The sequence below is a fragment of the Corvus hawaiiensis genome, chromosome 17 (genome assembly GCF_020740725.1).
Source record: "Corvus hawaiiensis isolate bCorHaw1 chromosome 17, bCorHaw1.pri.cur, whole genome shotgun sequence".
In the NCBI taxonomy this organism is placed as follows: domain Eukaryota; kingdom Metazoa; phylum Chordata; class Aves; order Passeriformes; family Corvidae; genus Corvus; species Corvus hawaiiensis.
Window position 1 is genome coordinate 10612584 of NC_063229.1, and position 14426 is coordinate 10627009.

The window sequence follows — 14426 nt, forward strand, 5'->3', positions numbered from 1 at the left end:
TGAAATATAAATGACTTCAAGGTATCAGTTCTGCTGTTGGAGGCCTCTCTAATGTCTGTGTGGATAGAAGGGGTTTCAGCAGCTGCTGGGGAGAAAACAGACCAGGGGAGCAGAGAATGGAGCGCATTGTACCCCGTGGCCAGAGTGACCAAAGATGCCTGAGAGAGCCAGTGACAAACAGAGACCTCCTGTGCAATTACTCTCTTGACCTCTGTGGTTGGGAGAGGGATGCTGGGAAAGGAGCTGTGGATCACAAGGCCCCAAGGAAGGTTTCCTTGACAACACTTACTGAAGAGAAATGAGATTTCATGAATGCAGCGGGTGTGAGCACGAGAGACGCTGACTTTGGGAGAGACAAGGATGTGGCACCTCGTAGAACGAGCCCTTCCATTTGGGGATGGGAAGTAATGGCTCAGTGAGCTGCTTTTTCAGATAAACTTAATTACTACTGCAAGCACTCATATTTATTTAGAAATGTAGCCACTGTGGTAAAAGCAGACTTACTGTTTAATTGTTTTTCTACTCACAGAGTCTTCTCCACCTTGAATACACACTGGCACAGGAGGGAATTTTTTGCTCACTGCTGATAGTTTCAGCACCCAGCAGCTTAAGTTTAGGATTCTTTAGATCTAGCATTGTCCCAGTATTTACAAAGTCAAAGCAATTACATAGAAAGATGTGTATAATTGCATATTATATCACAATAATACCAATACATTTATAATAATAGTAATAATAATAATAATCATCATCATCATCATCATCATCAACAGCAGACAGGTGTTTAGTATTCCCAAACTTAAACCGTGTGGAAGAACCAAAAAGAAGAGATATTTGTGTTCAATATCTAAATAGATATATTTTTCAAATTATACAATTTGAGACTTTTTAATTTCTTCCTGCTGTTTCAGGTAGCAGGACCTAAATTTCCATCCTTGTGTGGTGTCTCACAGGGGTAGCAGCACTGAGACTTTGCCCTGAGCTTGAGCCACCACATTGCATGGCCAAAATACCTCAGGAAACCAGTGCAAGTTTTTCCTCAAGAAAAGGCCCGTGACCTTTTCCAGTGAAAGCTCCGATGGTGTTTGCACAGCAGACAAAGAAAGAGCATCTTCTTAAAAAGTGAAGCCACTTGGCAGGAAATCAAGCCCTGGATCAGGGCATTGGGATCAGCCAGGAGCCCAGAACATCATCCCAGCTGTGCAGTGGGGACCCAGGGCTGCAGCTGAGGCTCTTGCTGGGTTCAGGCTGGAGAGAAAGGACAGACGGGGGGTTAAGTGGCAGATTTTGTCCCAGCTGAAGCTGTAGGAGGAGGAGCAGGAGCAGGAGCTGGAGCAGTCTGTGGGGCTGTGTCCTCACAGCAGTGAGAGACAAGGAGTAGCAAAGGAGTTTTCAGGTTGTTTTCTTATAGGTCAAGTGGAAAATTGCCTGGGTTTCTGGGTAAAACATTTTTTGTTCTCTTTTTTGTTGTTTTTTTTTTTTTTCTGCAGTGGGATCAGCCTTTCCCATTTGTTCCCTTTATTGTACACTTGGATATTTATTTCTAATGTTTCATTTTAAAAATAAATCTCTTATTAAAGCTGAGCTTGGAAAGGTTAAAAGCAGGTTTGCTTACAGGAACAGATACAAATGGATGTGTGACTGTACCTGTTGTGGGGTTTTCTGAGCACCTTTCCTGTGTCTGTACCAGTCATGCCAACATGTCTTGAGACTGATATTTTTTCTTTTGTGTACCAATTGATTTCAGAAATGCAGTGAAAGACACAGATACAAACCAAATAAGATTAAAGGCTTTAAAAGCTTAATAAATTAAGAAGAGCAACTCTAGCTGATAGCATGGCTTTGACAGTAGGCTATAAAGGACAGGGAGTTAAGGAATTACAGGCACCTGACTGTTCAGCAGCATCCCTTCCTCCTCAGCAGTGTGGGGGCACGAGGGAACAGGTTGGGCTCTCCAGCGTTATCAGCAGGAGAGGAGCAACAGAAGACAAAGTTGAGGGGATAGAAAAGATTTGAGGGGCTAGAATTTAAACAAGCACCCCCAGCCCACGCTGAGCCAGCTCAGAGTGTCCTGCTGGCAGCAACACCTGCCAGTGACACTGTCCTGCCACAGCCATTGGAAACACAACTGGAATGGCTTGAACCCCCCAGTGAGAAACTGTCCCACGTTTTGAGATGTTTTCTAAGACCATTTTCCTATTCTGCAATGGGCACCCCTCCAGCTCAGGTACAGCTTCCCTCTCTGGAGAAGTTTTATGGTGTGATGCCCCTGAGCATGACCAGAGCTCTCTGTGTGTGAGCTGTGGGATGGGCTCCATCAGCTGCAGAACATCCCTCTGCCTTTCATATCTTCCCCAGCTGTGTAAATGAATGATGGCCCAAGAGAGAGCTTTGGTGGTGTTGTCTGCCTGGCTAACAATTGCTTCACGTGGTTATTTGCTATTCCAGTTTCACTCAGGTCAGCAGAAATGTGGTCTATTTCAGGAGAGAAAATTCTGCCACAACTCTTCTGATTTTAGTGCTGCAATAAATCATTTAATTTAAAGAATGAAAGGCAAAAATATACTATGGGTAAGAGAAGCAAAAGGAGCAGAAGGAATCCTGGTTTTAATAAGAATAGTCATAAAGAAGAAAAATTTATCCTCCCTGATGGAAAGGTCCTGTCAGCTTTGAGTGGGTTGAAACCTGTGCCACAATCTGTGACATTCCTCTTTACAACCAGTATCTCTGGAATATAATAGGCTTTCTCAATAGGACAGTGTGAATCATTGTAAGGAACACCACAGTGAGGATATTGCTCTGCACAAACTTGGCAGCACAAGAGAAAGATGGCATTTCCCTGCTCAGCCAGAGGCAGCCAGAGGGGTTTAGTACGAGGGGACAGATAGATCAGGGCAAACCCTGACCCTGCCATCTCTGAGCAGGACTGGAGGGACCAGGACTGAAGGGCACGGTGACATTCTTCACATCCCAACCCCAAATCAAGGCCAACTTAGCCCAAACATCAGCCCTGTTTACCTGCAAATCTCAGCAGCATCTTGTGGGTAAGCCGTGCACACAGACCTGGAGTGTAATGAGTGAAATGGTTGTTTATCAATTTGTTTTCAGCAAATATTTCCCTAATTATGGTAGGTTCCTGAGGGAACAGGGGGAAGCCCAGGATAACTCCAGGCTGCATTTCCAATTGCAGCACAAACTCACTCCTTGCCTGTCACTAACACAGTGTTGGAGTTTCATCAGTAGCATTTGCTTGTCACCAACACATTTTACAGCAAATTGTAATTTTATTTTTATAAATGAAGAAACAGCTTGTGTGAGCTCGCACATCCCACACCCCCTCTCCTTCCCCGAGCCAGCAAATGGGCACAGCCCATCTCTGGACCAGCTGAGTCACTCCTGCAGCTCCCAGGTACACAAAACCAGTTTAATAATGCAAGGAAAGTGGCAAAAGAAAGCAAATCGAGATGGAAAGAACCTGGAGACAAGGAAGGTGAGGGAGAAGGAAGTACAGTGTGAAGATAATTTTTGGGATTATGGGAAAAAATTCAGAGACTTCTCAAGGAGCTGTGCCCAAATCTAGATTGACAGGTCCATCTCCAGGGTGGTTGTTTATCTGTCACTTCACAGCCCAGTCTCTTTCCTGGTCCAAACAAACCAGGAAACATCACAAGCAGTGGAAGGACAAGCTTTCCCCTTTCCATACAGCCCTAACAGCAAATCCGCATGGAGTAGAGTGGAGAAGAAAAACACTTCTCCAGACATGGATTGCCCTGATTCTGGAGTGGGAGAACGCAGAAGGCATGGGTAGGAGGGATCTGTGTTTATCCTGATTTTCAGAGCCTGAAGGCAAGAGGCGAAGCTGAGCAGGCGTTACCTCAGCGGACACCCCCATTGTGTCCCCGGGCTGAGCGAGGCTCTCACGGCACACGCTCCTCCTGGAACGCACAAAGCCAATTAAATGCCTGATTGGATGAAGTGGTCACAGTCAAGTGGCCCGTTGCCAGCCAGTCAGGATCCCAAATTTCCCAATATCGTTAAGGTACGTGCGTTAATCCCCTCCTGAAGGATTAAGCGTTTAACCTGTGGCTGCTGTTTCTGAGGGGGCGCGGCAGAGCTGCTGTGCTGGGGGGAGCAGCACTTGCCCCACTGCAGCTCCAGAGCCCCGTGCGTGGCCACAGCATCTTCCAGGTGGTTCAGAGGGATCAGAGGAGGGCAGAGGGTGTTGCTTCTAAGGGAAGATTATTTGGCAGAAGAGAGATTTGTTACCTTCCTCCATTCCTTCCCCATTTCTCTGTCCCTCTTTGCTTGGGAATAAGATACCGTAGAGGGAAAGCTGCTCACCCCCTCCCTGACTGATTGCCCTTAACCACAGATTTCTTTGAAATACAGATTTTTATTGAACTTTCAAAGTAGCGTTGGGAACTGCAATACCTTCCTAGCCCAAGAGAGGTGTGAAGACAATTTCCCCACTGAGCCAGGAAGAAGGAGGAATAATGGCCATTTAATAGATGTGGCTTCCCTCATTGTGGGGCTTGAGTGGCACCTGCAGCCACTCACATCCTTAATTCTTTAAGCCATCACAGAGCCCTGGTGCTTAGATCCCAGCCAGGAAAAGGTGTCACATAGCTGATTACTCACAGCAGACCAGGATTACCCATGGTTAATGCCTGATTAGGAGTTAAATTAATATTGACTGTCGATAGTAAACTGTAATGATTTATGTAGGCAAAAATAAATATGAAATGTCATAGTGCAATCCCAGTGGACTACTGTGATAATTAAACATACTTTCAAATCTTATACTGACAGGGAAGACACAGGTCCATGGAGGGGCTTGCACTGTGTTAGTGAAGACAAAAACAAGAGAAGATCTCTCCATGCAAGGCTGGACACAGGCAAAAAGCCTGCACTAACAGTTTTTCCCCCTACACTTATGATTTCTCCTATAGATATATCATTTAAAGGCTGTGGGCATGCAAAGGCCAGCAGGCAATTGCATGTCCATTGTACTCTTTCAGCTGCACAGAGGCTCAGGGCCAGGGGACCAGATGATGTCTGATACACACATGATGGCTACAGGTAAAAAGCACATCTTTATGCAAATGTGGTTTGAAAATCAGCCCCAGCACTTCCACAGTAATGGAGTTTTATGTCTAGAACACAGTACTAGCCTTGAACCATGTTATTAGTGCTGGAGAGGAACACAGCCTGTCCTGGGAAACTGATGTGTTTGCAGAATTTCCTTACTGGTAGCAGCATTTTCTGAGGGGCGAAGGTGGAGGAGAGAGTTTCCTCCTCTCCCTTACTTTGATGGGTATGTGCTGGAGAGCAGAAAAATAAGAGGTGTCAGGAGTGATGGAGTGATGTTGAAGGCTGTGACAAATGAGCTCTGGAAAGTTACACTGATGTTTTTGTGAATGTATTTCACGTTCAACATTTAAGATGTTACCATCCTGCTGCTCCCCTCTGTCCTCTGCCAGAGCCGCCTCCCCAGAGTGCACACCACAGAGGAATGCCCCACACAGCACTGGAGCTCAGCCATCAGAGGAGCTGGGATGAGACCAGAGGAGAAGGGGGATGTGTAAACAAGCCTTGTGTCCTCCTGACCTGGTTCATAGGCAGCAAATTGCTTCGGGGCAGAGTCCCACCCTCAGCTGCCGCAGAGATGTGCTCAGGGAGCGTGTCAAAACCTTAAGAACAAACACTGTGGGTGCAGAAGCTGTAACTCTCCTTTTCCTTCTCCCTTCCAGCTTGCTGCACTAGAGAGGCAAGTGTTTGACTTCCTGGGATACCAGTGGGCCCCCATCCTTGCCAACTTCCTGCACATCATCATCGTTATCCTGGGGCTGTTCGGCACCATCCAGTACAGACCTCGCTACATCGTGGTGGTGAGTAGCACCTTTTGTTCCCAGCACCCAGAACCTGTCCCAGCCTGCACTCCCATGGCATGTGGGGCGTGCTGGGGGACAGAGTAAAGCCCCTGGGAGATCAGGCACGAGCCCTGCACGCTGCTTTAGCAGGAGGTGCCTGGCTGTGCTCAGGAACACACTGCTGGTGAGCTGTGCTTGTGCCAAACTTGGAAGGTTTCAGATAATTCTTACTGGTGCTAAGGTAACACTGCCCAAACGCTGCCCAGCAGAGAGGGAGGGTGAGGGGCTGGACAAATGCAGCACAGAAGCTCTTCCATCCCTCCAGGCTCCTGCCCCTGTGTGTCTTATCAGGCAAGAGAGCATCTGAATATGAAAAACAAACAGAGGAAGAGAAAAAGCAGCTCAGTGCTGACTCAGGGCATTCCACTGCCCCCAGCTAGAGCACATATATATCTATATAAATGAATAAATATATATGTACACTAATTCCAGTGACTTCCTAATGTTTATTGCTTGTCTCTCCCCAACTCCACTCCCTTCCAGTATGCCATCTGGACTGCAATCTGGGTCACCTGGAACATCTTCATCATCTGCTTTTACTTAGAAGTGGGAGGGCTCTCCAAGGTGAGTGAGAGCTGGATGGGTGAGTGCCCAGGCTTTGCAGCCAAGGGGATGGAGCTGAGTGGGGAGGTGAGGGCTGGGATGGTTGAGGTGAGGGGTGTGGGCTGCCTGGGAGTAGGTCCTGCTCTCCTGCCTGTGGAGAGGGCTGTTTTAGCAAGGATGGGGGATGCTGCTGCTTGTATGGAAAACTGAGCCACTACTGATTTCTGGAGCTCTTTGTTGGCTGGTGCAGGTGGTAGCTAGAATAAACCCTGCCCTCACAGTAGGTAGAGTGCATTTGCTTTCCAAAGGTTAGAGCAGGCCTGGCAGCAGAGCCATCCTGAGAGGAGAGGGAGTGTGAGGGCCAGTTCCCAGCCACGATGCAGAGGTGGCTGAGGAGGGCTAGGAGATAACCAGATTGCAGCTGATCCTCTTGGGATCTGAGACCACCTTGGCACAGAGGTGTGTGATGGAGGGGAGGGCCCTCATGCAGCACTGAGTGTGGCCTTTCTGCCAGCCTGTCCCAGGGAAGGGCTGCAGCAGGGTCTGACTGGGTTGACCTGAACCAAGGACTTTGCTGGAACTCTATACTTGACCAGCTCTTGATATTTTTGTGCCTCCCAGTCCTGCTGAAGACTTGCTGCACTTCAGCAGCAGGGATAAATACCTGGTTGTTACCACACCAAGCAAAATATTTCCTGTTGTACCTTTGGGGAGAGGCTCCTCTCTCTGCTGAACACAGAACATCCCTCCCCAGAGGGATCTGGCACATCTCCTCGGGATGTGGCTTCCCTGCCTTAATTCTTCCTTCTTAAATACAGTGGTAGCTACTCATGGCTGCTGGCCAGGGTGTTGTGAGTTAATATGCAAAGCTCTTTGAAGACTAGATTAGCAGAGTGTTGCTGTCTGCCTAATGAGAGGTGAGTCAGAAATAATAAAAATGGGAGGCAGGCCCTAAATTAAGCCTGGGCTGTAAGCAATGAATTATGAGTGTTGCTGGAGCACAGCAGACTCGGAGTGATTGTAGGATGCAGGTTCATTCCAGAGCACTCCACATCTGGCCTAAATTCCCAGGTCAGGCACTGGAGTTGCAGTCATAATTGGAATTGCCCTGTGGTTTTATCAGGCCTACAGCAGGTCAGGAGTGGCAGCCTAAATCCTTTGCAGATAAGAAAATGTAGCTTCCTAATGTCTCTATTTGTCTTTGTTTCCCCTCTCAGTTATCTCCAGAAACTTTGAGGGAGTTCTTGCCCAAACCAGTGATTATTCATGGTCTGAAATCTCAGCCTGAGATGATCTCCATGTTGGCTGAGACCAACTAAAAAAAAAAGAACTTTATGTAACTATTTAAATGCTCCCTTCTGCAGAGAAAATTTTGGCTTGATAAACTGCTCTGGGAGCTTCTCTGAGAGCCAGTGTTTGCTTCCAGCCAGCTGGATACTCGTGTTTGCTAATCCCAACCTGCCCTGCAACACATCGGGTTGCTGTTCTGCAATTCAAACAGCACTACAAACCCCCTTTTTTGTACCACAGAGGAGCTTCACCTGGTAACCTTGCTCTGTGCTGCAGCTCATTTCAGCCAAGCCAGCACACAGAGAGGCTTTATTTAGCCTACACGGTGACACTTGTGACTGGGGACATTTTTTGCAGAATTGGGCTGCAGTGTAAGCTGCAACTGACTCAGTGGACTTCCCTCTCAGCCTGCAATGAGAAATTAGTTCATTTAGTGGCAACCAGCAAAATCAAGAGAGAATTTGTGCTTGTTTGGCTGTAAAGTAGTTGACAGCCTTGCCTCTGTTCTTAATGAGTTATTTTCACTTTAAAAAGCTGTTTTGTAAGGAAAACTAATGATGCTGCTTTCCATCCTCCTCCACTTTCACTGAAGTAATTTGGGGCTTTGTAGTGGCAAAACAAATCTTCGCTTCCACAGGAGACCAAAAGATCCACCTGAAGCAGGAGCTGAGGCTTCTGTAGGACACTGTGGTGCTTCACAGGCTGGGCTGTCCTGCTGCATCTCTGGAAACCTGATCTAAAGCCAGCTGGTGTTTTATTGATCTCAGTCGTGGGATCCGACCCTGGAAGGACATCTGGGCTTGGATGTACAAGTGTTGGGCAAGGGCAGGGCAGCGTCAGCTGGGAGTGGATGGCACAGGGATGCAGGTACCTCTGTGTGCCCCCAGGGCCCTCGGGAGGAGACTGCCCTCTAGTCCTGATAAGAAGTCAAAGCTGACCATGAGCCTGGCAGTAGGCAGGGAAATTGCAAATATTGGAAGAAGAGCTTTGGTGGAGTGAGGCTGGTGGAGCTGGTCTGATAAACACTAACTCATCAACTATTAGACTGAGCATGAACAAACTGGGGAGTGCTTGGACAGGGTTGTGCTCCTGTGTGAGTCCCTTAAGGGGCTGAGAGCTCTGAAGGTGGTCTTCAAGGTGCTGTTTCCTCTGTGATTGCTGGTGAGCCTGGGGCAGTGGGAGAGCAGCATTCCTGCCAGCCCTGCACTCACCCTGCTGTGTTCTGACAAGGGCAGCCTGCCAGGATGAGCTCTGTCAGCAGCTCATGTACAGTGACAGAATGCAGAAAGGGCAAGGAACTCGAGAGAATGGAGTTTGTTAACTTGGTGCCTGGTAATGACAGCCCAGTGCAACTGAGACAGGTGATAACTCAGGTGGGGTGAGAAGGGAGAAAGGATTCAAGTGTTTCCGATGTAGCAAATTTAGGAAAAGCCCAGGGAATTGAAAAGATGAGGAAACAGTTATGTGCACTTGTTGCAAATAATTCTTTGTGCTCTGCTGCCTAGATCTGCTTTCACAGTGGTGAAGGAATACAGCATGGGAGCAGGGAAGTGCTGTTCACAAGAGTAGGGACTTTGTTCTTGTGCCCCCCTTGCTTTGGGCGCCTGGCTGATTTGATGAACAGAAGCCAGGGCTCCCACGGTCCCATGTCAGCCCATGAGTGATTTGGCAAAGGGGTTGAGACAATCTCTCAGTTATAATCTTTAGGTCATCAGTAGAATAAGGGCTTTAGGTGCAATTTGGATGTTTGCTTTCCCTTGCCGAGTAATCTCTGCTGCCTCTTTCCTCCGCTGCGTTGTCCACCACCACTTCTCACCCTCTCTTTCCTCCTGTCTTTCACATTTCCTGAAGTGCTCCTTTATCCTCCAGGTTGTTCCAGCATGTCCATTCCATGTCTTCTGTCCATGGAATGCCTGAGGATGCTATTCTGGTCAGCCCTGCTCAGGGGAGTTGTAATTAATTACTAACCAGCTACCAATCACTAGTCACACCGAGTTGTTTATTGAAAAGGAAAATACATTTTACTGATTGCTGAATCTATTCCCCGCTTCTTGGAAGAGCTAAACTGACCTGATTTCTGTCTTTCTCTCCTGCCAGGGTTTTTTATCTTGGAATCTTTTCTTAGCAGGAGTAAGAGTGTGAAATATGGCCCAGCAGAACTTCCTTGGGTGGCCAGACACAGGTGGATCCGCACAAGTGTCTAAGGCAGCACTTCCCTTGCTGCTGGAAGGGCCTCCCCAAGCACATAGCCTGTGCCAGCTTTCCTGGAAGTGCTTTGCCAGTGAGCAGGCGAGTGCTGGAGCAACCTGGATTTGCAGGGCTGCTCCTCAGCACTGGCAGGGAGGTGGTGATGTGTCTCTGAGCAGCTTTTGGCAGCGTTGCCTTGCTGACTTGCTCTGCTCGTAGTCCTGAGCACACTTGCAGCGTGTGGGGGGAACGCAGCATCTCCAGGTGCTGTGCCACTGCTCTGTGGTGGGGCTCACAGCCGAATTTCCAGGTTGCTGTTCCTCCTCCTTTCCCATCTCCCTCTTTTCCCTGAGTCCATGTGGCTGCTTGGGTAGGTGAATTGCTGGGAGCTAGCTCTGAAGTTTCCAGACTGTGTTTGCAATAATAGGTTAAGCTTCTCCCTGTCTACTCGAGCGTGAAACACATCCCTCCTGCAACCCCTCAGTCTGAGTTAATTATTAAAATCCTGCTGTTATGACATATGAGCATCTGTCTGTCCAGCTGCCATGCTGACTGACTCTTCATCATGTACTTGAGAAATGTTCAGAGAGGTTTGAGGAATTGGTGTCCTGTATTTCAATGTATTCCTTTGTCTTTTCCCTCTGGGATTATTCATCTTGAATGGTGATTTCTAATTTTTTTTTTTTTTTTATCCTTTCTTTATATTCTCTCTTGTCTGTGCACTGCTTTGATCTGAATCCAGAGCCATGGTGGTCTAAATCTCCTCTTGAAATGGAAGCAGCCCTTGTGAGTCAGATGGGGGTTATTTGTATTTCAGAGAATCTGGATGGCATCTTGGGATGACTTTGTACCTGGTTAAAATGCTGTGAGGAGGATGGATAAATGCATGTGTACGTAAAACTGTCCCTCAGCTCCGTCTAAATTTAGAACCTGGAAGCCTGGGATTTGTCTTTTAAATGCTGTGGCATTGTCACCAAGCAGTGAGAGCCACTGGGAGTGTTTCTGTGTCTCAAGGTGATGCAGCTACTCAGAACACAGGTCTGAAAGATCAACATTATATTTCCTATTTTAATAAGACATGTTTCCATCTAAAAAGATTTTAAGTGATTCTTCTGTCAAGCTCTGGTGGCTCCCAAACGAGGTGCAGTTTGTTCCAGAGCTGTCATAGTGTGGTTTTGCCTGATAATTAAGGAAATTTGGGGGAGGCAGTTCAGAAGTCTGTTAACAACAAGAAATAAAACCATCTCTGATAGTGCCCCTTAGAAAATAATTTCAGAACAGCTTTCAGGAAGCTATTTTAGCAAAGGAACGCAGCTGGCTCTGTGGGTGTTGGAGGTAGGTGTGAGTTTCCCGTGGGACACGGTGGGGAAAACAGGCTCTGTGAAATGTAGGTGCTGCAGTTTCAGTGCTGTTGTCTTCCCTCTCACCCTGGTGGCAAACGGGTGGCAGCCAGGTGCTACAACAGTTCAGAGTGAGATGTGAGTTTTCGGCTGGCCTTCAACGTGCTCGCGAGAAGGAGCTTGGATCGCTCCTGGCTCCGGTTTCTCTCCAGGGCGGAGGTTAAAGAGGCAGCGATTGCCTTGGCAAGAGACGAGGGGAGGGCAGGCACACACGGATCCCTCTCCCTGCAGCAGGGCTGGCTCACTGCTGGGGCTGATCAACATCTCCCAACCCACATTCCACTTCTGGGAGCATTTCAATGCGTGTAGATTTCAAATGCATCGCAGAAAGCTTTTGGCAAACAGCTGTTCCCTAAACCTTCCTAAAACTGGTTCTTTTCTCCTGATTTTTGTGTGCTGTTCTAATTCGTGGTTTCACTTCTCTCCGACTGTCTTCTCACAAACGCAGCTGGCAAACCACAGGAGACATCCTGGAGTTGTTTTCGTAGTCTCCCAGCAAGCTCAATTCTGAGCAACGGGAGGTCAATTAAGGGATTTTCTTGAGTGCTTTTTTTACCGTGCCCCGTCACACAGGTATCCCCCGAGGGCATCCAGCCAGGACACGGGCTAAGGAACAGCTCTCGTTCGTGCTGCCCTCGTGCTCCAGACAGATGCTGGTTCAGAAAGGTGGCTCTGAACACAGGGACATTCCCTAATCCCAGTGAGCAATCGGTATTCACTTCACATCTGAGAGATGGATGGCTCATGAGTTCGAGGCGTTGTGGCGCTTTTAGAATCCAAATGTGCTCAGTTTTTCCAATCTGCTCTTCACTGATGTATAACTTTTTAATTTTTTTTTTCTTTTTTTTTTTTTGCCCAGAGCTGGAGTGTGATTGCAGGCAAAGAACAGTGAGTGCTGGTTAGGACCTCCTGTTCCTCCACCTGCCCACCTCCGGCCACTCCTGTTCTGCTTTTCCAGGCTGAATTTACAAGCAAGTTCAGCTTCTGCAGCAAAGTTAAGCCAGAGCCAAATCTCTGAGGGCTGACAAAAGGGAGATTCTAGAAGGAGAGCAGCCTGTTTCTTACTTTGCCAGACTGACACTGATGCCTCTGTAAGGAGCAGAGAAGACACTGAGGGGTCTGTCTGCATCAGTGAGGCAGAAGGTTTGGGAAGGCACCATCTGTGAGCTGGGAGAGGGAAGCCCTGGGGACTGAGGTTGAGAGTGGATCCTGTGGTGCCCTGGGGAACAGCTTTGGTTCTGTGCTAATTGGGGGGAGCCCCAGGCAAAGAAACAGGAATTCAGCTGGGGGCTTTCTTGGTTGTTTTGGGGTTTTTTTCTGTTGATTTGTTTGTTTGATGGTGAGGGTTTGTTTTGTTTTTTGAGAAAGATGATTGTTGGTGAGGGTTGTTTTGTTTTTTGAGAAAGATGATTGTTTCTTTCCCCAACCAAAGCAGTGAGTGGCTTGCGAGAGGGAGAAGAGCCCAGCCACTTGGAGGGCTGGCTGTCTCCAGGAAAAAAGCTTTGGCTGGGGAAAATCCATGAGCCTCAGAACATGCAAACTTGGGGGAAAAAGAACAAGCTTTGCAGAAAAGCTGTGTTTTGGTGACTTTGTGAGCTATCTGTGGGCCACTGAAGGGTGAAGCCCAGGAGAGGGCTGAACTCCCAGCTGTTAATGGAGTTTTCCCTATCGTCTTTGCTATTCCGGCTGCTTTTGCCCCGGTGCCACGCTGCATCTCTGTGCCCTCCTCCATCTCCTGTGAAGCACATGCCATCTGCTGCGGTGATTATGTCAGGAGCTTGGCAGCTGTCTTCTCACTTAATTGTCCACATTTCTCAGCACGTGCTTCCTGCAGCAGATTTGAGCAAGGGCTCTGTGGGCTGGTTTTGGGTGTCTGTGGTGGATGGAGGGTCCCCACGCAGGGTGCGGAGCGGGGCACTTGGTGACTGGTCACTGGTTCTCTGGCTGGCATTCAGATTCCTGCCCCCGTGACTCGAGTTTGGCCCTGGATATGCTTTTCTGTGTCCATGTTTTATATCTGCAGGACTGCCTGGCTTGGCTCCTGTGTTGGCTGTGGAGACAGGCCCTGTCTCCGGAGGGTAGTTTGGAGCAGGGGCTTGGATAAGCTGCTCTGAATCTGTTTTTCCTTTTGACTCTACGGGGAGCTGACACAAAGGAGCTGCCATGTGAGGTTTTCCATGTCGGGAAGTGTGAATATCCCAAGCTCTGACTGCTGCTGTTCTGGGAGCCACTGCTTTCCTCCTGGGACTGTGCAGGACTCTGGCATGAGCAGTGTGAAATAGTTTATGGATAGGTGCTAAAACCTTTAGTAACGGGTAGGCGATGTGTGTATATCCAGCATTCATCTCTCTGCAGAGATACAGGTTCTCTGCCTTCAAATTTTTAATCTATCCTTCAGAATAAAACTTCCAACCCCTTGCCTTGTTTTGTGGTCAAAAGGGATTGTTTTTCTGCATCAAAGTGACCTGAGAGGGCTTCAGGGTCAGCCAGCACTTGGCACTCATCCATGAAGTGATGCAGCTGTTCAGCCAGTCCTGAGTTTGTCTTTTACCTGCAGGAGGGCTTTGCCATGTTCTGCAAGCTCAAAATCCCAGAGCTCTACTGAGTATTCCCACAAATACTTCTCTTTTCTCAAGTGTGAGGAAAGTGTGGCCATTTTTAAGTGAACATCTGGCTGCACACCAAAGCCCTGCACTCCTTGTGTGGCATTTCACTCTGTAACCCCCTCAACTGGTTTAAAGTATTTAACTAGCAAAGACAAGGGAGCAAAACAAAAAGCCTCTCGAGGTAAAGTTGGTGAAGAATTACAGGGGAGGTGTTTACAAGAAGCTGCAGTCAGCACTGTGAGGTCAGCTCGGCTGGGTAGGGCTGACAGGAGATGCAGAAGCACCAGATGTGAGGAGTGTGGAAGGAAATCAGGCAAAAATGGTACAGGATCTTGTCAGATGTGTTAAAAGCTAGGAACAGAGGAAGATCTGTTGGGTTTTGAAACTCACTTTGGGGTTATGAAGTTCATATTTTTCAGTTGCTTGTGTTGATTCCTGGGCTGGGAAGACCCTGGCAGGACGCTTAGTGC

At 48.0% G+C, this 14426-nt stretch overlaps 1 protein-coding gene across 3 annotated transcripts in view; it reads left to right on the top strand.

Annotated features, from left to right (window-relative positions):
* The window catches only part of NKAIN4 (sodium/potassium transporting ATPase interacting 4), a 50681-nt gene that overhangs the window by 18798 nt on the left and 17457 nt on the right, over positions 1-14426 (top strand). For all 3 annotated transcript variants that reach the window (XR_007207225.1, XM_048321936.1, XM_048321933.1), the window contains exons 2-3: positions 5751-5888; positions 6414-6494. Coding sequence is in view for 2 of the 3 variants with exons in the window: in XM_048321936.1 (XP_048177893.1) it covers positions 5751-5888; positions 6414-6494 (219 nt within the window). In the remaining variant the exon portion in view is untranslated. The remainder of the gene's footprint in view (positions 1-5750; positions 5889-6413; positions 6495-14426) is intronic.